The sequence below is a fragment of the Oreochromis niloticus genome, linkage group LG4 (assembly GCF_001858045.2).
Source record: "Oreochromis niloticus isolate F11D_XX linkage group LG4, O_niloticus_UMD_NMBU, whole genome shotgun sequence".
NCBI classification, from domain to species: Eukaryota; Metazoa; Chordata; class Actinopteri; order Cichliformes; family Cichlidae; genus Oreochromis; species Oreochromis niloticus.
The window spans coordinates 30,336,208-30,362,865 of NC_031969.2; the positions used below are offsets into that span (position 1 = coordinate 30,336,208).

General features: G+C 44.5%; 1 protein-coding gene across 1 annotated transcript; it reads left to right on the forward strand.

Moving 5' to 3' along the window:
- Positions 1-24: 24 nt before the first annotated feature.
- Positions 25-26,597, forward strand: LOC100710565 (amine sulfotransferase). The gene is made up of 7 exons (XM_019357643.2): positions 25-183; positions 16,032-16,180; positions 16,274-16,473; positions 17,541-17,667; positions 25,697-25,791; positions 25,895-26,066; positions 26,148-26,597. The coding sequence occupies exons 2-7, from the start codon at positions 16,039-16,041 to the stop codon at positions 26,255-26,257; spliced, it is 846 nt and encodes a 281-aa protein (XP_019213188.1). The 5' UTR covers positions 25-183; positions 16,032-16,038; the 3' UTR covers positions 26,258-26,597.
- The last annotated feature ends 61 nt before the right edge of the window (positions 26,598-26,658 follow it).

The window sequence follows — 26,658 nt, forward strand, 5'->3', positions numbered from 1 at the left end:
ACTCTCCGAATGAAGGTCTAACAATATCAGAGAGAAAACAACACTTTGGACTCTCCATGTTATCTTTTTCAGCAAATGATGCTGTGTCAATGTTGTGGAAGATTGTGGAGGCTCAGAGCATGTGCATGTCAATTAAGAGGTGTACGGGACGTTCACTCTATTGGTCTTGCTGTAAACACCCAGGTAATACAACACTTACCTTTATACTGTTAAACTGGTTCTAAATTAATGCAGGTTGAGTAAAAATGTGTTTTGTGAATTTTGTTTTGTAGTATTCTGTCTTGAGAATTTGTTTACATATATTATCAGTTCCTATGCTTTGTTGTTTATCAACCTTTGACTCAACCAGGCTGTCACTCCACACGTGTGCTTTAGTGAGTTGTAGTGGTTTTAATGATTTACTCTGAGTTACTAAATTGTGTTTAACATGGTTAAAACTGTTCAATGTTTTGCAAAAAGAGTGATTTAGGACACTGAGAATTTGGTTCAGAGAATGGGAGTAAGTGTTTTACTATTTCAGATAAACTGTAGAGGCATGGCTAAGGAGGATTTGGAGTATATTCTTTCAGTAATTCATATTAACATATACAATCACTAAGGGTTGCAAGATGCAATTTAATGTAAATTACACTTAACACTAAAAAACAGTCTAATATTGCTCCTAATGTGACTATGATAATTGCTATTATGAGTGTTTTCTTAATAGCATTTATAGGAGAAGAGTTTAGAGCAGGTGAATCGCTTGAAAGTGTGAGCGCAGTGCCTTTGCCACAGTGTCAGAGTGTCCAGCTTCTTGCTGAATACCTCAAAAAAGTTGACTCTTTATCTATACATAACGTTTCCAGTGGGAGAGATGTTTTGTCAGTCATCCAATTGATTTCTCAGTATAAGCTGACTGCAAGTTTCCACTTTTTGAACAGTACATTTGCATAATGACTGAAGTTTTAGTCATTATGCAAATTTGAAAATGCTACGTCCAGATGAAGAGAATCAACTTTGTCGGGATCTTCTTACCTGGATGGCATGCATCAAGACTTTTTGGTGAATATGCTTTGAGATCAGGTCAGCAATATGAGAATTCTTTGGCGGTGCTGTTGAATGATTTTCTTACCAGTTATATGTTTTTTTCAGGTCTATGATTTCCTCCTTATACTGCTCTTTGCTGACTTAATCTTATGAGTTCTGTCTGTGCCATAGCTAAATATTCTATTTCAAGTAGAGTTGGCTTCATTGGTGATATGAAGTCCTTCATAAGATGTGTGAGAGAGAAATTCTACTTCTCTGAACTATTCCCATATTGAACAACTGTAAAACCATCCAAATACCATTTTCAGTGTCTGTCATTTACAATAATACATTCACAATAATACATTTTTTGATTGGATCAACCTTTTCTTCTGTGCTGCTTGTGTTGAGTGTAACACATTTTAACACATTTTTTAATTTGAGAGTCACATTCAAACAGTGCAAATGTGCACTCAGGTTGTTTTTGGCACTCACTTTCTGGATGACTCACTAGCATTGAGTCTTAAATACAGGTTTCATTCTGGATGCAGTACTCAAATTTTCAATCAACAATTCTGATTAAATTTGTATTTAAATACAGACTCCTATAGTTGGATCAGGATTTGCTGTCTGCATTTTGTCCATCTTTACTCCAACAATATCTACTGGCAGTTCTAGTCTGGGCCAGGTCAACAGGGCAAGCAGCCTAAGCAGAGAATCCTCGACCACCCTCTCCTCCACCACTTCCTCCAGCTAGTCTTGGGGAGCACCATGTCATTCTCAGGCTAGCCAAGAGATATAATCTCTCCAGTGTGTCCTGGGTCTGCCCCGAGGCCTCCACCCAGTGGAAGATGCTTAGAACACCTCACCCAGGAGGTTCCCAGGAGACTTCCTTGTCAGATCCCCGAATCACCTCAACTGGCTCCTTTCGATGTGGAGTAGTGGCTTTACTCTGAGCCTCTCCTGGACGGCTGAACTCCTAACCCTATCTCTAAGGGAGGGGCCAACCACCCTTTGGAGAAAGCTCATTTATGCCGTTTGACTCCGTATTCTCATTCTTTTGGTCACTAACCAAAGCTTGTGACTATAGGGTGAGGGTAGTCACCACAGCTGACCAGTACAGTGTCTGTATCAGATATAAAACAGACCAAAACACGGCAGTTCAGTCATAATCACATTACAACTTACAGCTTAGGAAACCTATTAGTTGAGAGCAGAAATATATAACATTATGAACAGAATCAGTGACAAACGCAGCTGTGGCAGAGTCAAACAGCCACCAGAACAAGTCTGACTTATTGCCAGTTGTTACCTCCCCCCTCACCACCATGGTGGGGGCTAAGGCAGGGAGGAGACAGCAAGACTAGACAACCAAAATTAATGAACAAGAGGGACAACAGCAAGGTTAATAGTCAGGCAGGATTTATTCATCATTTACAATGCCTTTGCAATAATAAACTTGACAAAAGAAAAAAGGTGGGGGAGGAGCACCAGGCGGTTGAGCCAAATCAACCAAATAATTTATGGTAAATGGTCTGTATTTATATAGCGCTTTTCTAGTCCCTAAGGACCCCAAAGCGCTTTACATATCCAGTCATTCACACACACATTCACACACTGGTGATGGCAAGCTACATTGTAGCCACAGCCACCCTGGGGCGCACTGACAGAGGCGAGGCTGCCGGACACTGGCGCCACCGGGCCCTCTGACCACCACCAGTAGGCAACGGGTGAAGTGTCTTGCCCAAGGACACAACGACCGAGACTGTCCAAGCTGGGGCTCGAACCTGCAACCTTCCGATTACAAGGCGAACTCCCAACTCTTGAGCCACGATCGCCCCAATTTACAAAATGAAAAGAGGCCAACAGCCTCTCTAAAGTCTAAATAAAGCAATAAACAAAACAAAAGGCCTGCCTAGCTGCTTGACAAAAAGGTCAGCCACGCCATGCCAATAGACATGTGCCATTTTACTTTGAATTGGCCAATAGGTGGAGGCTTGACACCTGAAAGATAAGAGCAACAGAAAAACAACAGGGCTACATATCATGGCATGTAACACAGTGAAGGTCTTGCAACGGTTGTATAAGGATCGAATAAGGACCGAATGGCTCGTATGACAGCTCAAATTCATATTCAAATTTTATTTGTCACATACACAATCATCGCTGGCCAAATCTGAGTTTTTCCAACTCTTTGGGATCAGTAACAACCTTTTGCCGTACTTTCTGAAGACATGCGCTGGTACTACTGAGATGACAGGGAGAAAGGCAGTCGGTTTCTCACAATGCTCCCTTTGCCCAACATTTGGATTTGGGATGGGTGATAGTTGGGGAAGTTTGCATCAACATGGCACACAAGCCTACTGTAGCTGTCTATAAGACTAGTGTTCTGCCGAATGGACGTCCATCTTTGATGGTGCTTGACAGAATCAAATCTCTGTGAAAGAAAAGTTGGGGTATGGCGGGGAGCAAAAATCCGATATTTACCCTTGCCTGTCCAGTTATGGCTCCATCAACCTTCCTGCTGAGGAAAAACCTGGGGTAAGCGTATTCACAAGACAAACATGTGATAACGAACCTGCTTTGTTGTATGAAGATGAGAGCTTTCTGAACATCATGCAGAAGGAGTTCTGCCAGCATTCCGCTCTCAGGCCCTGACCTAAATAACTCCCTTTTAGGAGTGCTGCTCAGGTTCAGAAAGGACATTGTTGCTGTGACAGCTGACATCGAACAGATGTTCTATGGTTTCATGATGAGAGAGGACCACAGAAATTATCTAAGATTTCTTTGGCGCAAAGACCATGACCTGACCAAGGAAGTAGTGGAATACTGCATGCGGGTGCATGTGTTTGGGAATAGCCCATCACCTGCAGTCTCTATATATGGACTTCGAAGAGCTTCCCAAGAGGGTGAACACAAATACGGACCCGACACATGCCAGTTTGTGGAGAGACACTTTTATGTGGACAACGGACTGATCTCTCTCCCGACAGAAGCAGAGGCGATTGACCTCCTCAAGCGCACTCAAGCATCACCGGCGTAATCTAATCTTAAACTGCATAAGATTGCCTCCAACAGTATCAAAGTGATGCAGGCTTTCACATATGAAGATCTGGCTACAGGTTTAAAAGACTTGGTGCTAAATGAGGAAATTCTCCCAGCGCAAAGAAGCCTTGGTCTGTGCTGGAGGATAGATTCTGACACCTTCAAGGTTGCAGCTGACAATAAACCCTTCACTCGCAGCCTCGCCTCTGTCAGTGCGCCCCAGGGCAGCTGTGGCTACATTGTAGCTTGCCATCACCAGTGTGTGAATGTGTGTGTGAATGGGTGAATGACTGAATGTAGTGTAAAGCGCTTTGGGGTCCTTAGGGATTAAGCAAAGCGCTATACAAATACAGGCCATTTACTATTTAAGATAAGATAAGATAACCTTTATTAGTCCCACACGTGGGAAATTTGTTTTGTCACAGCAGGAAGTGGACAGTGCAAAAGTTATGAATCAAAAATTAGAATACAATAAGAATAAATACATCTGTGAAGGTTCTCAGTCATCCAGGTCATCGTAGTCAAAGGAGTTTGCAAAGAAAAGCGTCTGGACTTCTTTAAGTTGCTTGAAGACGTTTCACCTCTCATCCGAGAAGCTTCTTCAGTCCTAAGGTCAAATGGCCGAGAGTCCCAGATTTAAACCCAGTGGGAGTATCCCCCCAAGGAGGGACAAAGGACCCCCTGGTGATCCTCTAATCACATGCGCCAAGGTGTGAAAGCGCAAGAATAAATACAGTACACAACTGTACAGAATAGAATAAAATAACATACTGTATAGAGTAAAATAAAACAGAATAAAATATACAATAGGATAAAAATAGAATACAAATGCTATATACAACTGAATAAAAATACAACGATGCCAGAAAAGATTATTGCACTCAGTGTTATTGCACATGTGTGGATGTGTGTGTTTGATCAGTTTAAGTCTTTGTTGTGGAGTCTGACAGCAGTGGGGAGGAAAGACCTGCGAAATCTCTCCGTCCCACACCGTGGGTGCTGCAGCCTGCCACTGAAGGAGCTGTTCAGTGCTGTCACAGTCTCCTGCATGGGGTGGGAGATGTTGTCCAACAGGGATGACAGCTTAGCCACCATTCTCCTGTCACTCACCACCTCCACTGGGTCCAGAGGGCATCCTAGAACAGAGCTGGCCCTTCTGATCAGCCTGTTCAGTCTCTTCCTGTCCCCAGCAGTGATGCTGCCACCCCAGCAGACCACACCGTAAAAGATGGCTGAGGCCACCACAGAGTCATAGAAGGTCTTCAGGAGTGGGCCCTCCACTCCAAACGACCTGAGTCTCCGCAGCAGGTATAGCCTGCTCTGCCCTTTCCTGTAGAGGGCGTCTGAGTTATGAGTCCAGTCCAGTTTGTTGTTCAGATGAACACCAAGGTACCTGTAGCTGTCCACAGCCTCGATGTCCATACCTTGGATGTTCAGTGGTTGCAGTGGAGGATGTTTGTGCCTGCGGAAGTCTACCACCAGCTCCTTGGTTTTACTGGCGTTGATCTAGAGGTAGTTCAGCTGGCACCAGTCCACAAAGTCTTGAGTCAGTCCTCTGTACTCCTTGTCGTCCCCATCAGTGATGAGGCCGACTATTGCAGAGTCATCAGAGAACTTCTGCAGGAAGCACTGGGTGGAGTTGTGGGAGAAGTCTGCAGTGTAGATGGTGAAGAGGAACGGAGCCAGAACCGTTCCCTGTGGGGCCCCCGTACTGCAGACGACCCTGTCCGACACACAGCCCTGAGTTCTCACATACTGTGGTCGGTCGGTGAGGTAGTCCAGAATTCAGGTAGTGAGGTGATGGTCCACTCCTGAATTCTCCCGCTTGTCCTTCAGGACCGTGGGAAGAGTGGTGTTGAAGGCACTGGAGAAATCAAAGAACATGATTCTTACAGTGCTCCCAGCGGTCTCCAGGTGAGCGAGGGAACGATGTAGGAGGTGAATGACGGCATCATCTGCTCCAATGCCAGGCTGGTAGGCAAACTGAACTGGGTCCAATGATGAGCTCACCATGTGCCGAAGCTGAGCCAGGACCAACCACTCCAGGGTCTTCATCAGGTGGGATGTCAGAGCCACCGGCCTGTAGCCATTGAGGTCCTTGGGGCGTGAAGTCTTTGGCACTGGTACAACACAGGAGGTTTTCCAGAGCTGTGGGACTCTCCCCAGTCTCAGGCTCAGGTTGAAGAGGTGCTCCATCACCCCACACAGTTGGTCCGTGCAGGACCTGACGACCCTTGAGATGATGCCATCTGGGCCCGCTGCCTTCTTGACTTTAATCCTCCTCAGTTCCCTCCTAACCTGGGTGGTTGAGAGAGACAGGCTGGAGCCTTGTGATGAGTGTGTATTGGATGCTGTTGTTGGGGGTGGGGAGGAGTGAGCAGGGTGAATAGAGGAGGTGTGAAGCGTCTGAGGTGTCAGAGGTGGAACAGCAGCAGTGGGGGTGGGTGAGTCTGCAGCCGATGTTGAAGACTGCCTCATGGATGAATCAAATCTGTTGAAGAAAAGATTCAGTTCATTTGCCCACCTCACATCCCTCCCAGGCAGAGAGTTCTGATGTTTGTGGCCCGAGATGGTTCTGAGGCCTCTCCAGACTTCACCACCGTTGTTTTGCTGAAGCTGGTTCTCCATCTTCTGCCTGTAGCTGTCCTTCCCATTCCTTATCAGTCCCCTCAGCTCTCTCTGCACCCTTTTCAACTCCTCTTTGTCTTTGGATTTGAAGGCCCTCCTCTTCTGCTTGAGGACAGCTTTAATTTCTGGGGTAATCCAAGGTTTGTTGTTGGAGAAACACCGTACAGTCCTGGTAGGTATGGTGTTATCCACACAGAAATTAATATAGTCAGTAATGCATGTAGTAAGGCTGTCGATGTCCTCTCCGTGGTCGTCACAGGTCACCTCCCACACAGTCGACTCAAAACAATCCTTAAGAGCCTCCTCGCTCTCCTCCGACCATCTCTGGACTGTGCGAGTGGCTGGTGGCTCCCTGCGCACTAAGGGCTCATACACAGGGACAAGGTGCACCAGGTTGTGGTCAGATCTGCCCAGGGGAGGGAGAGGTGATGAACTGTATGCCTCTTCAGCATTGGCATACAGTAAGTCCAGTGTTTTATTGTCTCTTGTTGGGCATGTCATATACTGAGTGAAGGTGGGCAGTGTGGAGTCCAATGAGGCATGATTAAAGTGCCCTGATATTACGAGAAGGGCTCTCGGAGATTGTGTTTGCAGTCTGCTGACCACAGAGTGGAGAGTGTCACAGGCTGCATCCGCGTTGGCCGAGGGGGGGACATACGCTGTTATCGCGATAACATGCGAGAATTCCCGGGGCAGGTAGTACGGACGCATGCTAACGGCTAACAGCTCAATGTCTCTGCTGCAGAGTTGTTCTTTCACAGTGATGTGCCCGGGGTTAACACCATCTGTCATTCACAAACCCTGCCAGTCCCCCCCCTTTCCTCTTACTGCTCTCTCTCGTCCTGTCCGCTCGCAGCAGCTGGAATCCCAGTAGTGTCACGCTCCTGTCCGGAGTTAGCGGTGTTAGCCACGACTCCGTTAGCATCATGATACTACATTGCCAGTACTCCCTCTGTGACCAGGTTAGCGACGTGAACTCATCCATCTTATTGGGCAAAGATCTTACGTTTCCAATGATTACAGAAGGAAGAGATGGTCGATAACGTCTCCTTCTCGGGCGACAGCGCTCCTTCCCAGCACGACACCCCCGTCTTTTCTTCCTCAGCTCGCTGGGAATGTCGAGTCTGTTCGCCGGCAGTACCACTGCGGGACGCAGCGCTAACAGCTGATCCCTACTGTAAACAAAGGATCCCTCCACTGGGTCCCCAGACACGGGTGAAAAAAGTGGAAAAAAAACTAAGAAAAACGACCAGGACTAACACAAAACGGTGGAACATGGTTGGAGGGTCTAATTGCAATACGTTAGCTATAAAAATTACAAGGAGAAAAAAGATAAGAAAGAAAGAAAGAAACTCAGAGTGAGCAGAGCTGCTGTAACAGGCTGCTGCACACCGTTTATTACTACAGATGGACAGTGTCGAGTCGGCTTTGTACTCGGAAAAGCCAAGCTAGCTCCTAAACCAGAGCCTACAATCCCTCGCTTGGAACTCTGTTGGTCAGTGCTGGCCATCGAAGTGGCAGAACTAATCCTCGGGGAGCTCGATCTTAAACCTGATACTGTGAAGTTTTTCTGTGACAGCAAGGTGGTTCTTGGATACATCCACAATAAATTGAATTAGACAGACAACTTCTCCTCAGCAGTGGCACTACGTGCCAACAGATCAGAATCCAGCTGATCTAGCCACCAGATCAGTCCCAGCTTCTCAGCTTGCAGAGACTATCTGGTTTACAGGTCCAGATTTTCTTCACAAGCCTCCTGTGGCTGAAACACATGAGCCCTTTGAGCTGGTGGAACCAGAAACAGATTTAGAGGTAAGACACCAGCTGACATCCTGTGCTACCCATATAACCGAGGGTAAATTTACTTCAAATAGGTTCCAACGCTTCTCCACCTGGAGGTCCTTACTGAGAGCAGTTGCCTTCTTGAGCCACCAGACTCAATCATTCAGCACCAACTCCCCAAATACATGTAGAGGATGGCATATGTGCAACAAACTTCATACTCCAGAAGAACTGGAGGCAGCAATCATTCTCCCAAAACAGAATCATGTGACCCATTACCATGAAAAGATAAAACATCAAGGACGACAGTTTACAGAAGGGGCAATCAGAGAGGAAGGCCTGTGGATTGTTGCTGGCAAAAGGTTGATATTAGCTCTGTAATCCATTCCTGTATTGCCTGCCAAAAGCTGAGAAGAAAACTGGAAGTCCAGAAAATGGCCGACCTTCCCCCAGAATGTCTGAGCATGTCTCCTCCCTTTACATATGTAGGGTTGGATGTTTTTGGTCCGTGGGAGGTAATCACCCGAAGAACCCGAGGTGGAGCAGCTTAGAGTAAGCAATGGGCGATCCTTTTCACATGCATTTCACAGTACCAGGGCTGTGCATATAGAAGTCATTGAGTCCATGGACTCAAGTAGCTGCATCAATGCACTACGCAGACTTTTTGCTTTAAGAAGGCCTGTGAAGCAGCTGAGGTCAGACTGTGGTATAAACTTTGTTGGAGCATGTTCCCAATTAGGAATAAGACAAGATGATCTGAGTCAAGACAAGATCCTGAAATACCTCTATGAACACGGCTGTACGTGGGAGTTCAACCCTCCACATGCATCGCATATGCGAGGTGTGTGGGAGCGCATGATTGGTGTAAACAGGAGGATACTGGACTCCATGTTGTCTCATGGTAAACACAATCACCTGACTCATGAAGTGCTCTGTACCTTGATGGCAGAGGTGTCTGCCATAATCAGTGCAAGGCCATTGATTCCGGTCTCCTCCGATCCTTCTTCACCACTGCTGCTGCAGCTCCGGCTGGTGAGGTTGTTGGAAAAGAACTTTTGAAGTGCCAGTGCAGACGAGTGCAGGCACTTGCTGATGAATTCTGGACCAGATGGAGAAATGAATATCTCCACACTCTGCAGCCAAGATGCAAGTAGCATGTTGCAACTTGCAAGTGGGAGATGTTGTGTTGCTCAGACAGAAGCAGTCATCTCATAACGAGTGGCCAATGGGGTTGGTCACTACCACCTTTCCGAGTAGTGATGGAAAGGTACGCAAAGTGGAAGTAAGAACAAAGTAAAGACTTTCTCAAGGTGTATAAGTGATGTTATTTTGCTCTTATCAATAGATAGTCAGAAATCAACCAAAGACAGTTAAGTGGCATAGTTACTGATCCATAACTGGCATGCCAGACGCGGAGTGTTCTGTTTTGAATATGTTCATATGCTAATGAGACAAATAAGTGGAAAGTGTATTTCTATTGTTATACATCAGAAAATTGTGAATCTTTTATTTTGGCATCTAGATAGACAGGAAGGCCTTTATTTTGACACGTGCATAGACAGGAAGCAGGAAGTGCCGAGAAGAGTGGGAAAAGCATGGCTACACCTTTGTAATCATTTGTGTGGAATCCAAAACAATCCTTCAGAGGAGCAAGCTTCAGAAAGCAATGGTCCTAAGTTCTGTCAGTTCTTTGTATATTAGGCAATTAATAGTACGGTGTTTTGAGACATTATTTTGTACCTTCTTTGAAGTGCAGTAGTTATAGGTCGTAGCTTCCGAGCTAATGATACAAGTCTACGCTCACCCACTACCTGCTTGTTTTTCTTTGTATTAATATGAGATTGTATATCTACAAGATATTTATTTTGTTGTCTCCTATGTTAGTGCCTAAATACAACTGCTGATTATATGACAATCCATTAAGACGTCTTGATGCATTCTCAATCATCCAGGAAAGTAAATCTCCAAAAGTTGAATCTGTTCATCTGGACGTAGCGTTTTGTGGGAGAAACGTTTCGTCACTCATCCAAGTGACTTCTTCAGTCTCAGCTGACTGCAGGTTTCCCCAAACCTTATAAACAGTACATTTGCATAATGACTGAAACCAGCCCACTGAAGGAACAATGGGCTGTGAGGTCAGTTCCTTAATCATAATTATGCAAATTCCCATGACCATTGATCAACAATCACTGACCAAAACCCACTGATCAAAGAACACTGATCAATGGCCATGAGTACCGTTCACAGAGAGTTGGGGAATGGCTGCAATCACAGCATTGTAAGATGGCGAAAGATGTACCCTTAGGCCCCCTCCTCGATTCAGAGATGGTCTTTCCCTTTTCACGTAAATGGCCTCCTTGACTCCGCACTCAAACCAGCGTTCTTCCCTGTCCAGGATGTGTACATCCTCATCCTTGAAAGAGTGTCCTCTGGCCTGTAGGTGTAAATAGACTGCAGAGTCCTGGCCTGATGAGGTTGCTCTTCTGTGTTGTGCCATCCGCTTCGCTAGAGGTTGTTTGGTTTCCCCGATGTATAAATCCTGGCAATCCTCCTGGCACTTAACAGCGTACACTATGTTACTCTGTTTGTGTCGGGGGACCTGATCCTTGGGGTGGACCAGTTTTTGGCGCAGCGTATTTTGGGGTTTAAAAGCCACAGAGACCCGGTGTTTAGAAAAAATGCGTCTCAACTGTTCCGATACTCCTGACACATATGGGATCACTACAGGTTTTCGCCTGGGCAGCGGTTGTCCTTCTCTCCTGGATCGGCTGGAGCTTTCTTTAGGTGCCTTCCCAGCTTTGACAAAAGTCCAGCTGGGATAACCACATTTACTCAGGGCCTTCTTGATGTGCTGTTCTTCTGCCTCCCTGGCCGCTGTGTCAGTGGGGATGGTGTTCGCTCTGTGTTGTAGCCAGTGTTGGGACTAACGCGTTATTTAGTAACGCGTTACAGTAACTACGTTATTATTGTGGTAACGAGCACGGTAACTAGTTATTATGCCAAAACCAGGAACGCGTTACTCGTTACTGGGATTTAGATAGGCTCGTTACTCGTTACTTCGTGTGGTGGATATCGCGGAGCTTCCACAGATTCAATAACATTAGCAAGTGGTGGAGGCCAGCAGGTGGATGAAGGAAAAGGGAGGCAAGAGGAGAGACCCGAAGCAGCCGCCGGTCCGCGTGTCAGGTGAACTGAACTTCAGGTAAGAAGTTATGACCTGCAGTCTATCTGGGTCAGATATAAACCAAGTTTAGGTGGAGTTTATTTTCGGTATGCTGACATTTTCGTACTGCGTGCTAGCTAGCATGACGGAGTTTCTATACAGCTGGGTGGGTGCTATGTTACTGATGTTGAACTTTATTTGGTTCATACGGTTAATTATTAGAGTTGCCAACCGTCCCGTAAAAAACAGAATCGTCTCGTTTTCAGAGACAATATTACGCGTTTCGTACTGAGGTGAAAAGGAACACAGTTTGTCCCGGACTTCAGCTACAATGAAAAAGACACAAAGGAGCTGCACAGCTGCCTCTTCTTCTCTCATTCTCTCCTGTTTCTACTTCAATCACGAAACTGATCAATGATCAGCTGATCAGCTTTTCTCTCTTGTTTGTTTATCGCCCACTTTGCGCCAGAAAGAGGAAACCAGCGGATGTCGCGCTAAACAACAGCAGCACGTTTAAGCTTGATCAGCTGTTGTTAGAATTTATTTAATATTAATTTCTAGTATCAGCTGATGTTTGCTGGAGCCACAGCTGTAAAGCTGCTGGTCATGATATCGGTTTGGTTATCTGGTGAGAGGGAAACATGCAGATGAAACCAGGAGATGTCCTTACTGAATCATCAGAGCTGAACAGGTGATGGAGAAACAGGTTTACCTTTTAGGTGACATGGATGAGTTGAAGGGAAGTTATGAACTGTTTCTGAGAGACAAATAACACCAGGATCCTTTTCTACGTAGCTGACAGCTGGTAACTGTGCAGGGGCGGGTCTAGCAAAGTGTTGCCAGGGGGCCAGGTAGGGCATTAACAGGGAAAGGGGGGCACAAGGAAATACTTTTCTTTCTTATTCTCATTTAAAATGTCTCGCTTTTAAAAAAAAATAATTATCTGAGTCTTACAACAAACAATTGATAGATTGATACATATATACCATCAGAACAGTGTACATCACTGTCACAACAGTGTTTATTTTCATTCAAAGGCTTTATGATTTTTCCTATAATGGTGGGCCGGTCTCTAGTCAAAATGCCCGGGACGATTGTTTTGTCCCAGTCCAGCTCTGTATGCAGCTCATCTGCAGTCTGGTGTTACCTACATCTTCCTATTCAGAAGGCAGAATTTCCAAGTTCTGAGTACAATCAAAAGCACCACGACTGCAGTTTTTGTGTTGGATGTAAAAAGCAGGATAGAATCATGGCGGCGGTCAACGACGGTCCAGGCGTGGGATTTCTCTCGTGGAAATGTGCGCATTATTTTTTCCTTTCTATTGGTAGGTGGCACAGTGCACTTGTGGCAAGTAAGCAAGCTAGAAGACTGGCAAACTTGTTGGGTATCCAGTTACGGAAGCAACACATTAACAAAAGAATTCTGAGTAAAACCAAAGTTACTTTCCCTAGTAACTAGTTACTCTGAAAGTAACGAGTAACTTGAAGTAACTGAGTTACTTTTGATAGTAGTAACTAGTAATGTAACTAAGTTACTAATTTAAAGTAACTTACCCAACACTGGTTGTAGCGTCCTGATGACACCCAGTTTGTGCTCCAGTGGATGATGAGAGTCAAACCTTAGATACTGATCCGTATCTGCAAGAACGCTGGTTTGAGCGCGGAGTCAAGGAGGCCATTTATGTGAAAAGGGAAAGACCATCTCTGAATCGAGGAGGGGGCCTAAGGGTACATCTTTCACCATCTTACAATGCTGTGATTGCAGCCATTCCCCAACTCTCTGTGAATGGTACTCATGGCCATTGATCAGTGTTCTTTGATCAGTGGGTTTTGGTCAGTGATTGTTGATCAATGGTCATGGGAATTTGCATAATTATGATTAAGGAACTGACCTCACGGCCCATTGTTCCTTCAGTGGGCTGGTTTCAGTCATTATGCAAATGTACTGTTTATAAGGTTTGGGGAAACCTGCAGTCAGCTGAGACTGAAGAAGTCACTTGGATGAGTGACGAAACGTTTCTCCCACAAAACGCTACGTCCAGATGAACAGATTCAACTTTTGGAGAAATCCATTAAGAGTTTTGTTTTATGTGTTTTTCTAATTTCACTCCAGTTCAATGATGTCAGTTCAAGATGATTTCTATGTTTGAAGTCATTAAAAGAACAAATACGCTCACCTTCCTGGCTCTTGAAAAGGAGTTTGGCTGGCTGTTCATCTATGTTCACACTCAGAGAGTTCAACACATAGAGAGAACAGTACAATCATACACAGTACAACATGTAGTGAAATGCTTATTGCTGTGCAATTCCCGATCACTAAAAATAAAAAAAATAAACTAAAATTCAAAATTAAGTATAAAATTAAAATGTAAATAATGCAAAATTAAAAAGGTTTATGAATCAGCAGTGTGCAAACTTATAGTATATTGATAGTCAAAAACAGTTGGGTATATTAGGTATATTTATATTATTGCTCTTTGTCTGGTCCCTCACCCACAGTGTTGGGATGGTTACTTTTAAAATGTATTCACTACAGATTACAGAATAAAATCCCCCAAAATGTATTTTGGAACACATTCCGTTACATTACTCAGTGAGAGTAACGTATTCTGAATACTTTGGATTACTTAATATATCGTCGTGCTTTTTACAACTACATGAATGTATTATTGTTGTGTGATTTTTTTTTTTTTTTTTACTATTACTGAAGGCCACTCGCCATATCAATACTAACTAGATTTTAAAATCTTAATATAAAATGAGTAACAGTAGGGTGGACACATTAGGCAAGGCTGCACTTCTTGCAGTGATCTCGTATCTTGTCGAAAACTATTTCTGTATCAGTAATATGTTTTCTTTTTATCTGTTAATAATCATGTGGAACTGCATATGATTATTTGCAGCTAGCAGGTTGATAATGCTATTCATCAAGTCTAAAAACGGCATGTTACTATGTGGAGATAATCAAATCAAAAATGATCAGGTTATATTCTAATTTTTATTCAGGCATACATGTGCACTGTGTTTATTCAGAGAGATTAAGCTTGTGTTTCTGTCATGAAGTGATTGTGCTCAACTGAAGGAAGCTTATTAGACATGAAACAGATGATATGTAAAAGCGAATTTTGCCAAAGTGCTTATTTTTTTAATTATCTTTTTTTTTCTAAAGAAATCTACTACATCATTTGTAATTTTTTTTATGTCGTGTAATTTCCATTGCAAATATTCATCACAGTTAAATTAAGAGGGGATGGCAGTAAAAACTCCGGAGCTGTGATGTCATTAAGTTCAGTGCTGTAGAACAATCGCGCTGCGTTCTCGGGAGGTCTGGACTCCCCTGTGAACTTATGAAGCCCGGACTAGCCAGAACACGAGGACTGGTGTACTTGAGTATTTAGAAATGGCCTAACAGTCTGCAGTCTATGAACTAACGTCAGCTAATGCCAGCTAACAATGTTAGCTTGGTGGCGAGTAGCATTCAGTAATAGTAATAAAAATCACACAGCAATAATGCATCGAAGATATTGAGGTTTCGCCAGTCCCATTCTTTTTATGAAGTGCTGTTGGGATTTCCAAGTAAGAAAACCATTCCTGCCCATTCACTGCTGGCCCCATTATTCTGGCTCTGGGTCCATTGTGTAACTGACGCCACCAACATTAATAGGACGCTTATATTAGAGCCTCTTATTGCACGTTTTCTCTGGATTTCCAGCAATCAAGATCAGAGAAACTGTATTAATCCCAGATGGGAATGGAGTTAAAAAAATAAATAAATAAACAAAAAAATAGAGCATACTTGAACCCCAGCCGGCCGCTTTCAGCCATTTGATATGATTACATGCTCATCCAAGTGATTTAAACCTGCGTTTAAATGACCAAAACTGGAGAAGGCTTATAGCCGGAAACCGGAAATGACCGCCGTGTATTCTGATGACCACCTATTTAAATGTTTCAGTTTCAGTTTTATTTGTCATATGCAAGTTAGCACAGGGTCAACATTGCAATGAAATGTATTTGACGAGCAGCAGACAGTAACTCAGCAGTATACTAAGTAAAAAAAAAAAAATAGTAAGAGCAAAATGTTTATAAAATATAGTAAAAAGAGAAAAGTTAACAGAATAAATATATATATATATATGTATAAATATATGTACACACTTGGTAAATGGTAACTGTAACGGAATACAGTTACTCATATTTTGTATTTCAAATACGTTACGCCGGTACATGTATTCCGTTACTCCCCAAAACTTCTCACCCAGCATCAACTTGCCATGGGAAAGGTTATCAGGGGACAAAAAGGCCCCCAACAATGTAGCCCCGGGGATCCCTGGGACAGACAAACCTCTCCACCATGTGACTCACAGATTTTTCGTTTCTATTTATCTTTTTTATCTGTCTTATGTAGAACCAGTATGGAGCAGATCAGGGACCGTGTTTTCAAGCATAAAAACTACAATTTTGTGGTCGGTCTTACAACTCCAGAGTACATAGACTCTCTTGAGAGTTTTGAAATAAAAGACAGCGATGTCTTCGTTGTGACTTATCCAAAGTCAGGTTGGTGAAAAATTTCATAAATTATTTATATTTGCTGTTTTGTGCTGGCCAGACTGATCCACTGATGATCTCTAATGTTTTTCCCCACATCAGGTACTGTATGGGCTCAGCAGATCATCATTTCCATCCACGAACTGCATGGGAATCAGAATAAATATTCAAACAACATGGAGAGGATGCCGTGGCTGGAGTACAAGACAGCTGAATACACTCTTCTTCCCTCTCCACGACTCTTCGCCTCGCATCTCCCTGAACATATCATGCCTCCAGGAGTGAAAGAGAAGAAGGCAAAAGTCAGTACTTTATAGAAGCTCAATTCTTCTTGAAGAAAGAGGCACTCTTAAAGTTTGAGAAAGTTAAAATTATTTTATTACTTATTTTTGCAAAAAGAGAGCAAATTAAATTTGTACTTTCTAAGATTAATTAAATTTTTTGTTATGTTTCCTATCGGTCACTGAAGTCCAGTTTTTTGAGGCTTGCACTTTGACCATTAGCTGCTTTTACAAACCAGCAAATCCTGGCAAATGAAAATAGAGTGGTTGATCTTCTTTTCAAAACAAATTTTTTTTATTTGCCAGTGAATATGGTGCCCCAAGCAAGTAAAACTTAAAACAGTGAGCCTCTAACAAAATTTTGTAATGGGATCATAAATCAAGGAATCTGAGGGTCATTTTTATCATAGACTTCTACACAAACACATGGTTCCAGGTTCAAAAAGCTAGCACTAGCATTTGTTTTATTTTAAATCATTCTGTGTTTTTATTTCAGTATATTATTTTTTGTCCTTTTCCTTTCTTACGATGAGGTCATTGCAGACTAAGAGGTTCATCAAATCAAGTAGAAATAGAAGAAAAAGAGCTATAAAAATATACAGACTTTAAAATATATTTTAAAAGATATTATTTGAAATCAAATTTTGACCCTAAAATTTGAATTGTTTTTCTTTTAAACTAATGACTTTAAATTTTTACATTTAAATGGTAAAATGGTAAATGGCCTGTATTTATATAGCGCCTTTATGGTCCCTAAGGACCCCAAAGCGCTTTACATATCCAGTCATTCACCCATTCACACACACATTCACACACTGGTGATGGTAAGCTACGTTGTAGCCACAGCCACCCTGGGGCGCACTGACAGAGGCGAGGCTGCCGGACACTGGCGCCACCGGGCCCTCTGACCACCACCAGTAGGCAACGGGTGAAGTGTCTTGCCCAAGGACACAACGACCAAGACTGTCCAAGCCGGGGCTCGAACCGGTAACCTTCCGATTACAAGGCGAACTCTCAACTCTTGAGCCACGATCGCCCCATTTAAGTAACAAACTGTTAATATTCGGATTTTCTTTCTAAATATATAGATCTTGTATTTGATGAGGAATCCAAAGGACAACGTGGTGTCTTTTTATCACTTCAGCAAAGCCATGGCAGACCTGGACACTCCCGAGAGCTTTGACCAGTTTTTTGAGTGGTACATAACAGGAAACAGTAAGTGTCCTCACTTTATAGTAATCAGTAATTGATTCATCATTATGTGGATCGAAAGTCACACTTTATAGTTAATTAAGTCATTTTAAGTAATACATATATATATATATATATATATATATATAGATATATAGATATATATATATATATAGATATATATATATATATGTCTAAAGCTTGAAACCTGGATCCTCCGTAGCCGGTTACCAAGATTACGTGAAGTACCCTCAGAAGGTCTGCTAGATGATGTTAATGCAGCACTACGGACGATACCTACAACCACGATTACCGACACTAACAAGCTGATCTACAATACGGCAGCAGTGATCAGTGAGATGCTTGGCTACAAGTTGAACAGTCACAAGTACCCTCCATGGAGAAGGAGGCTAGAGGGCAAGATCAAAGGAGCACGGAGGGAGGTTAGCCAACTAATGGAGTTGCAGAAAGGTGCGACAAAGAAGGTGCATAAGAAATACAGCAAGCTGTCCATACCTGAGGCCTTGGAAACTGCCAAGCAATGACTCACAGTCTTGGCCAGCCGCCTGAGGAGGTACACCACAGAGATAGAAGGCAGGAGAATAAACCAGCTGTTCTTCACAGAACCAGCAAAGGTGTACTCTCAGTGGCAAGGGAACAATAAGAGAACAGCACAACCAAGGCTGGAGACGGAGCAATACTGGAAGAGCATATGGGAGAAGGACGCAACCCATAAGGGCAATGCTCAGTGGCTAGTGGATCTGAGGGCAGACCATAGCGACCTCCCTGAACAGGGTCCAGTAACCATCACAGTGGCAGATATCCAAGAAAGGGTCTCCAGTATGAAGAATTGGACAGCACCAGGGCCCGACATGGTTCACGCCTACTGGCTGAAGAAGCTGACTGCACTCCACGAGCGTCTGGCAGCACAAATGAACCAGCTGCTAGTTAACGAGAGACACCTGGAATGGCTATCCGAAGGTCGGACGGTCCTGATCCCCAAGGACCCCAAGAAGGGACCGGTCCCATCCAACTACCGACCAATTACCTGCCTCAGTACTACATGGAAGCTCCTGTCAGGCATCATATCGGCTAAGATGAACAGGCACATGGGTCAGTACATGAGCGGGGCACAGAAAGGGATTGGCAAGAATACCAGAGGCGCAAAACACCAGCTACTGGTAGACAGGACAGTCAGCCGAGACTGCAAGACCAGGTTGACCAACCTGTGCACTGCCTGGATTGATTACAAGAAGGCCTATGACTCAATGCCCCACAGCTGGATACTGGAATGCCTAGAATTGTACAAGATCAACAGGACCCTAAGAGCCTTCATCAGGAACTCAATGGGTATGTGGCGTACAACACTAGAGGCCAACTCCAAGCCCATAGCACAAGTCACCATCAAGTGCGGGATCTACCAAGGAAATGCTCTGTCCCCACTGCTGTTCTGGATAGGCCTGAACCTCCTCAGTGAGATCATTAACAAGACTGGCTACGGATACCGACTACGAAATGGAGAGGTTGTCAGCCACCTCCTGTACATGGATGACATCAAGCTGTATGCCAAGAGTGAACGAGACATCGATTCACTGATCTACACTACCAGGCTATACAGCAATGACATTGGAATGTCGTTCGGACTGGAGAAGTGTAGTCGGATGGTAACAAAGAGAGGGAAGGTAGTCAGAACTGAGGGGATTGAACTACCAGAAGGCAACATTGCAGACATAGAGGACAGTTACAAGTACCTGGGGATCCCACAGGCGAATGGGAACCATGAAGAGGCCACTAGAAAGGCTGCAACCACCAAGTACCTGCAGAGGGTCAGGCAAGTCCTGAGGAGTCAGCTGAACGGTAAGAACAAGATCTGGGCCGTCAACACCTACGCCCTGCCCATGATCAGGTACCCTGCTGGGGTAATAGGCTGGCCAAAGGAGGAGATAGAAGCCACTGACATCAAGACAAGAAAGCTCCTGACCATGCATGGAGGGTTTCACCCCAAGTCCAGCACCCTGAGGCTGTACGCTAAGCGGAAGGAAGGGGGCCGGGCACTGGTGAGTGTCAGCACCACAGTCCAGGATGAGACAACGAACATCCAAGAATACATTGGGAAGATGGCCCCAACTGACCGAGTGCTCAGTGAATACCTCAGGCAGCAGAAACCCAAGAAAAAGGAGGGAGACGAGGAACCATCATGGAAGGACAGGCCCCTGCACGGTATGTACCACCGGCAGATAGAGGAGGTGGCTGATATCCAGAAATCCTACCAGTGGCTGGACAAAGCTGGACTGAAAGACAGCACAGAGGCACTAATCATGGCAGCACAAGAACAAGCTCTGAGTACAAGATCCATAGAGGCTGGGGTCTATCACACCAGGCAAGACCCCAGGTGCAGGCTGTGTAAAGATGCCCCAGAGACAATCCAGCACATAGCAGCAGGGTGCAAGATGCTAGCAGGCAAGACATACATGGAACGCCATAACCAAGTGGCCGGCATAGTGTACAGGAACATCTGTGCCGAGTATAACCTGGAAGTCCCGAGGTCAAAATGGGAGATGCCCCCAAGGGTGGTGGAGAATGACCAAGCTAAGATCCTGTGGGACTTCCAGATACAGACGGACAAAATGGTGGTGGCTAACCAACCGGACATAGTGGTGGTAGACAAACAGAAGAAGACGGCCGTAGTGATCGATGTAGCGGTTCCGAATGACAGCAATATCAGGAAGAAGGAACACGAGAAGCTGGAGAAATACCAAGGGCTCAGAGAAGAGCTCGAGAGGATGTGGAGGGTGAAGGTAACGGTGGTCCCCGTGGTAATCGGACCACTAGGTGCGGTGACTCCCAAGCTAGGCGAGTGGCTCCAGCAGATCCCGGGAACAACATCGGAGATCTCTGTCCAGAAGAGCACAGTCCTGGGAACAGCTAAGATACTGCGCAGGACCCTCAAGCTCCCAGGCCTCTGGTAGAGGACCCGAGCTTGAAGGATAAACCGCCCCCAGGGGTGTGCTGGGTGTTTTTTTTTAATATATGTATATATGTATATATATATACACACTCCACGAGCGTCTGGCAGCACAAATGAACCAGCTGCTAGTTGACGAGAGACACCTGGAATGGCTATCCGAAGGTCGGACGGTCCTGATCCCCAAGGACCCCAAGAAGGGACCGGTCCCATCCAACTACCGACCAATTACCTGCCTCAGTACTACATGGAAGCTCCTGTCAGGCATCATATCGGCTAAGATGAACAGGCACATGGGTCAGTACATGAGCAGGGCACAGAAAGGGATTGGCAAGAATACCAGAGGCGCAAAACACCAGCTACTGGTAGACAGGACAGTCAGCCGAGACTGCAAGACCAGGTTGACCAACCTGTGCACTGCCTGGATTGATTACAAGAAGGCCTATGACTCAATGCCCCACAGCTGGATACTGGAATGCTTAGAATTGTACAAGATCAACAGGACCCTAAGAGCCTTCATCAGGAACTGAATGGGTATGTGGTGTACAACACTAGAGGCCAACTCCAAGCCCATAGCAAAGTCACCATCAAGTGCGGGATCTACCAAGGAGATGCTCTGTCCCCACTGCTGTTCTGCATAGACCTGAACCCCCTCAGTGAGATCATTAACAAGACTGGCTACGGATACCGACTACGAAACGGAGTGGTTGTCAGCCACCTCCTGTACATGGATGACATCAAGCTGAATGCCAAGAGTGAACGAGACATCGATTCACTGATACACACTACCAGGCTATACAGCAATGACATTGAAATGTTGTTCGGACTGGAGAAGTGTAGTTGGATGGTAACAAAGAGAGGGAAGGTAGTCAGAACTGAGGGGATCGGACTACCAGAAGGCAACATTGCAGACATAGAGGACAGTTACAAGTACCTGGGGATCCTGCAAGCGAATGGGAACCATGAAGAGGCCGCTAGGAAAGCTGCAACCACCAAGTACCTGCAGAGGATCAGGCAAGTCCTGAGGAGTCAGCTGAACGGTAAGAACAAGATCCTAGCCATCAACACCTACGCCCTGCCCGTGATCAGGTACCCTGCTGGGGTAATAGACTGGCCAAAGGAGGAGATAGAAGCCACTGACATAAAGACAAGAAAGCTCCTGACCATGCATGGAGGGTTTCACCCCAAGTCCAGCACCCTGAGGCTGTACGCTAAGCGGAACGAAGGGGGCCGGGGACTGGTGAGTGTCAGCACCACAGTCCAGGATGAGACAAGAAACATCCACGAATACATCACGAAGATGGCCCCAACTGACAGCGTGCTCAGTGAATACCTCAGGCAGCAGAAACCCAAGAAAGAGGAGGAAGGCGAGGAACCATCATGGAAGGACAGGCCCCTGCACGGTATGTACCACCGGCAGATAGAGGAGGTGGCTGATATCCAGAAATCCTACCAGTGGCTGGACAAAGCTGGACTGAAAGACAGCACAGAGGCACTAATCATGGCAGCACAAGAACAAGCTCTGAGCACAAGATCCATAGAGGCTGGGGTCTATCACACCAGGCAAGACCCCAGGTGCAGGCTGTGTAAAGATGCCCCAGAGACAATCCAGCACATAACAGCAGGGTGCAAGATGCTAGCAGGCAAGGCATACATGGAACGCCATAACCAAGTGGCCGGCATAGTGTACAGGAACATCTGTGCCGAGTATAACCTGGAAGTCCCGAGGTCAAAATGGGAGATGCCCCCAAGGGTGATGGAGAATGACCGAGCTAAGATCCTGTGGGACTTCCAGATGCAGACGGACAAAATGGTGGTGGCTAACCAACCGGACATAGTGGTGGTAGACAAACAGAAGAAGACGGCCGTAGTGATCGATGTAGCGGTTCCGAATGACAGCAATATCAGGAAGAAGGAACACGAGAAGCTGGAGAAATACCAAGGGCTCAGAGAAGAGCTCGAGAGAATGTGGAGGGTGAAGGCAACGGTGGTCCCCGTGGTAATCGGAGCACTAGGTGCGGTGACTCCCAAGCTAGGCGAGTGGCTCCAGCAGATCCCGGGAACAACATTGGAGATCTCTGTCCAGAAGAGCGCAGTCCTGGGAACAGCTAAGATACTGCACAGGACCCTCAAGCTCCCAGGCCTCTGGTAGAGGACCTGAGCTTGAAGGATAAACCGCCCGCAGGGGCGTGCTGGGTGTTTTTATGTGTGTATATATATATATATATATACACACATATATATATATATATATATATATATATATATATATACACACATATATATATATGTATACACACACATACAGTGTTGGGAAGGTTACTTTTAAAATGTATTCCACTACAGAATACTGAATACATGCCCCAAAATGTATTCTGTAACGTATTCCGTTACGTTACTCAATGAGAGTAACGCATTCTGAATACTTTGGATTACTTAATATATTATCATGCTGTTTACAACTACGTGAATGTACTATTGCTGTGATTTATTACTGTTACTGAAGGTCCGCGGCTCCGAAACGTAGTAAAGGGACCTCTGGCTAATACGTCGGGTTCCGTGTCGGGCTGGTAGCCGAAAACTAGCTTTACTTTGTTGTCTGGGTCAACTTTGCTTGCGGGAGACAGAGAGAGGCGTTTAAAGGCTGCTCCAACGGAACTTATTTTTTCCGGAGGAAAACACGAACACAGTGTACAGTTGAGTCTTAATAGCTTACTTACAACTGGGCTCGTCAGGCACTCTTCATGGCTGCTGTGGTTATTATTATATTTACATGCTTCCAGCTCCCGTTTTTGCTCCGTGACAGCTCGGACTTTTCCTTTCTCTCCCTCCCTCGCTCACAGACACATAACGTGTATGGTAGTCCATTCTCGCTGCAGCACGGACTACACTGCCCATGAGGCTACATTCTTTAGGGCCATGCCTGTAGCATTCTGCCTTTTAGCTTAGCACAACAACAACAACAAAAAAGCGCTCTCTCACCCAGGAAACACGCAGAGAGAGAGCGCGTCACCCTGTAACCATGGCAACCGTAACGCTGCCGCCTGGAACAACAGAACATAGCTGTCAAACAAACCCAAACAATCCTGACCCGCGACAATATGAAACAGGGAAGTACTGCCGTGTAATCCATTTATTTCAACAAAGTAACTGTATTCCGAATACCACCTTTTTAAATGGTAACTGTAACGGAATACAGTTACTCATATTTTGTATTCTAAATACGTAACGGCGGTACATGTATTCCGTTACTCCCCAACACTGCACACATATATATATATATATATACACACACACACACATACATACATACGTACATACATACATACATACGTACATACATACATACATATATATATATATATATATGTATGTATGTGTGTGTGTGTGTGTGTATATATATATATATATGTGTGTGTATATGTATATATATATATACATATATATATGTGTGTGTATATATATATATATATATACACACATATATATATATACATATATATACACACACACACATATAAAAAAAAAAAAAAAAACACCCAGCGCGCCCCTGCGGGCGGTTTATCCTTCAAGCTCGGGTCCTCTACCAGAGGCCTGGGAGCTTGAGGGTCCTGCGCAGTATCTTAGCTGTTCCCAGGACTGCGCTCTTCTGGACAGAGATCTCCGATGTTGTTCCCGGGATCTGCTGGAGCCACTCGCCTAGCTTGGGAGTCACCGCACCTAGTGCTCCGATTACCACGGGGACCACCGTCACCTTCACCCTCCCCATCCTCTCGAGCTCTTCTCTGAGCCCTTGGTATTTCTCCAGCTTCTCGTGTTCCTTCTTCCTGATATTGCTGTCATTCGGAACTGCTACATCGATCACTACAGCCGTCTTCTTCTGTTTGTCTACCACCACTATGTCCGGTTGGTTAGCCACTACCATTTTGTCCGTCTGCATCTGGAAGTCCCACAGGATCTTAGCTCGGTCATTCTCCACCACCCTTGGGGGCATCTCCCATTTTGACCTCGGGACTTCCAGGTTATACTCGGCACAGATGTTCCTGTACACTATGCCGGCCACTTGGTTATGGCGCTCCATGTATGCCTTGCCTGCTAGCATTTTGCATTTTGCACCCTGCTGTTATGTGCTGGATTGTCTCGGGGGCATCTTTACACAGCCTGCACCTGGGGTCTTGCCTGGTGTGATAGACCCCAGCCTCTATGGATCTTGTACTCAGAGCTTGTTCTTGTGCTGCCATGATTAGTGCCTCTGTGCTGTCTTTCAGTCCAGCTTTGTCCAGCCACTGGTAGGATTTCTGTATATCAGCCACCTCCTCTATCTGCCGGTGGTACATACCGTGCAGGGGCCTGTCCTTCCATGATGGTTCCTCGCCTTCCTCCTCTTTCTTGGGTTTCTGCTATATATATATATATATATATATATATATATATATATATATAGATAGATATATATAGATATATTTTACATTGACATATATTGTTTATTCATTAGTTACTTTGCAGATTTTTGTGTTAAAAATTCCTTGTAAATGCAGTAAAAACTGTAAATTTAAACCTGTGCTCTAATTGTTTGGCTTGTGAAGTTGCAAAACATATATATAAAAAATATATAATAAAATAAAAAATATATATGTATAAAAAAAAAATCTGTTACTAAACATTTTGTCTTTTCTGTCATGTGATTCATCTCACAGCTCTTGCAGCTCTACATACTTGAAAGACTTTGGTTTCAGTGACCTGAAGGTTTCAGTGTGTGGCAACAGCGGTTTCACTTTATTACCCAGTGATTTTGTGGTGCTGTGCTAGTATGTTAGCAGCGACACCAGTTTTGTGTGTGACATGTAGGGATTGAGCACATTGACAAAATCTGTACTACATTCGGAGGCACAGTACCACTGCATGATTAGCATGATTAGTAATAGACTTCCATCTGTCAGAACCAAATGGGTGGGTTGATCGTGCCTGCAGTCATGCTGTAGGTAACTACAGAACTTACACTTGAGCTCCTCTTTTGACACGAGGGTTGTATGTGAACTCAATTAAATGAGAATGCCAAATAACTGGATGCATTATGCCACTATACAGTTTTTGCATCATCCTGGTTTGACCATGTCAGGGAGTGGTATTTAAACAGAGAGCAGTACAACATCCTCTTCCTGACCTACGAGGAAATGATTTTGGTAAGATGTTTCTTCAAACTTTTGTTGTTCCAAAGGAAACTTAAATAAAATATCTGGCAGAGTTTAAGGTTGTTTTTCTGTTGCGTTCCTGCTTTTCTTTCAGGACCTGAAAGCATCAGTGAAGAAGATCTGCAACTTCTTAGGGATAAACCTGACTGAAGCCGCCATCAGTCAAGTTGTGGAAAAAGCTACATTTCAAAACATGAAGAATGACTCGAAAGCAAATTATGAGCATCTTCCACCAGAGCAGTTCAGTGGGAAATTCCTGCGCAAAGGTAACATAACAGACCTGCAGCTGCTGTGCACAAAAGTTTGATATCAGGGTATCAGGTGTTGTGTTTTTGTCTTCATTACAGGTCAGATTGGAGACTGGAAGAACACACTGACTGTTGCACAGAGTGAAAGAGTGGATCAAGTCCTTCAGGAGAAACTTGGTGATTTGCCTTTGAGCTTCATCTGGGAATAAGCAGAGCAGCTCTTCAGGGTCTCCCAGGAGTTTTAAAAGCATTGATTTCATTAATCTGAAAAAAGCATAAAAATGTGTTTTTCTGGTATTAAAACAAAAAAAACAACAACAAGAAAAGATTAATGTTTGTTTGCCCAAGATGTATTCATGTCATGTAGATCATGATTCCAGGAATCAACAAAGGTCATTAATAAAATGTTTATCAGTCAGCACACGATACTTTGGATTCTCATAATTTCTGAATAGTCATTAACTGTTAATTGTGTTTTTTAATCACATCGCTTTGCCTTGACCTTAAAATGTAAGAAATTTCTTGAAATAAATGTACTTTTGCCATGAAGCCAGTCTGACTTTTGCTTAACCCGCAAGTGATTTCTCCTCCCATGAGTCAACATTTAAGA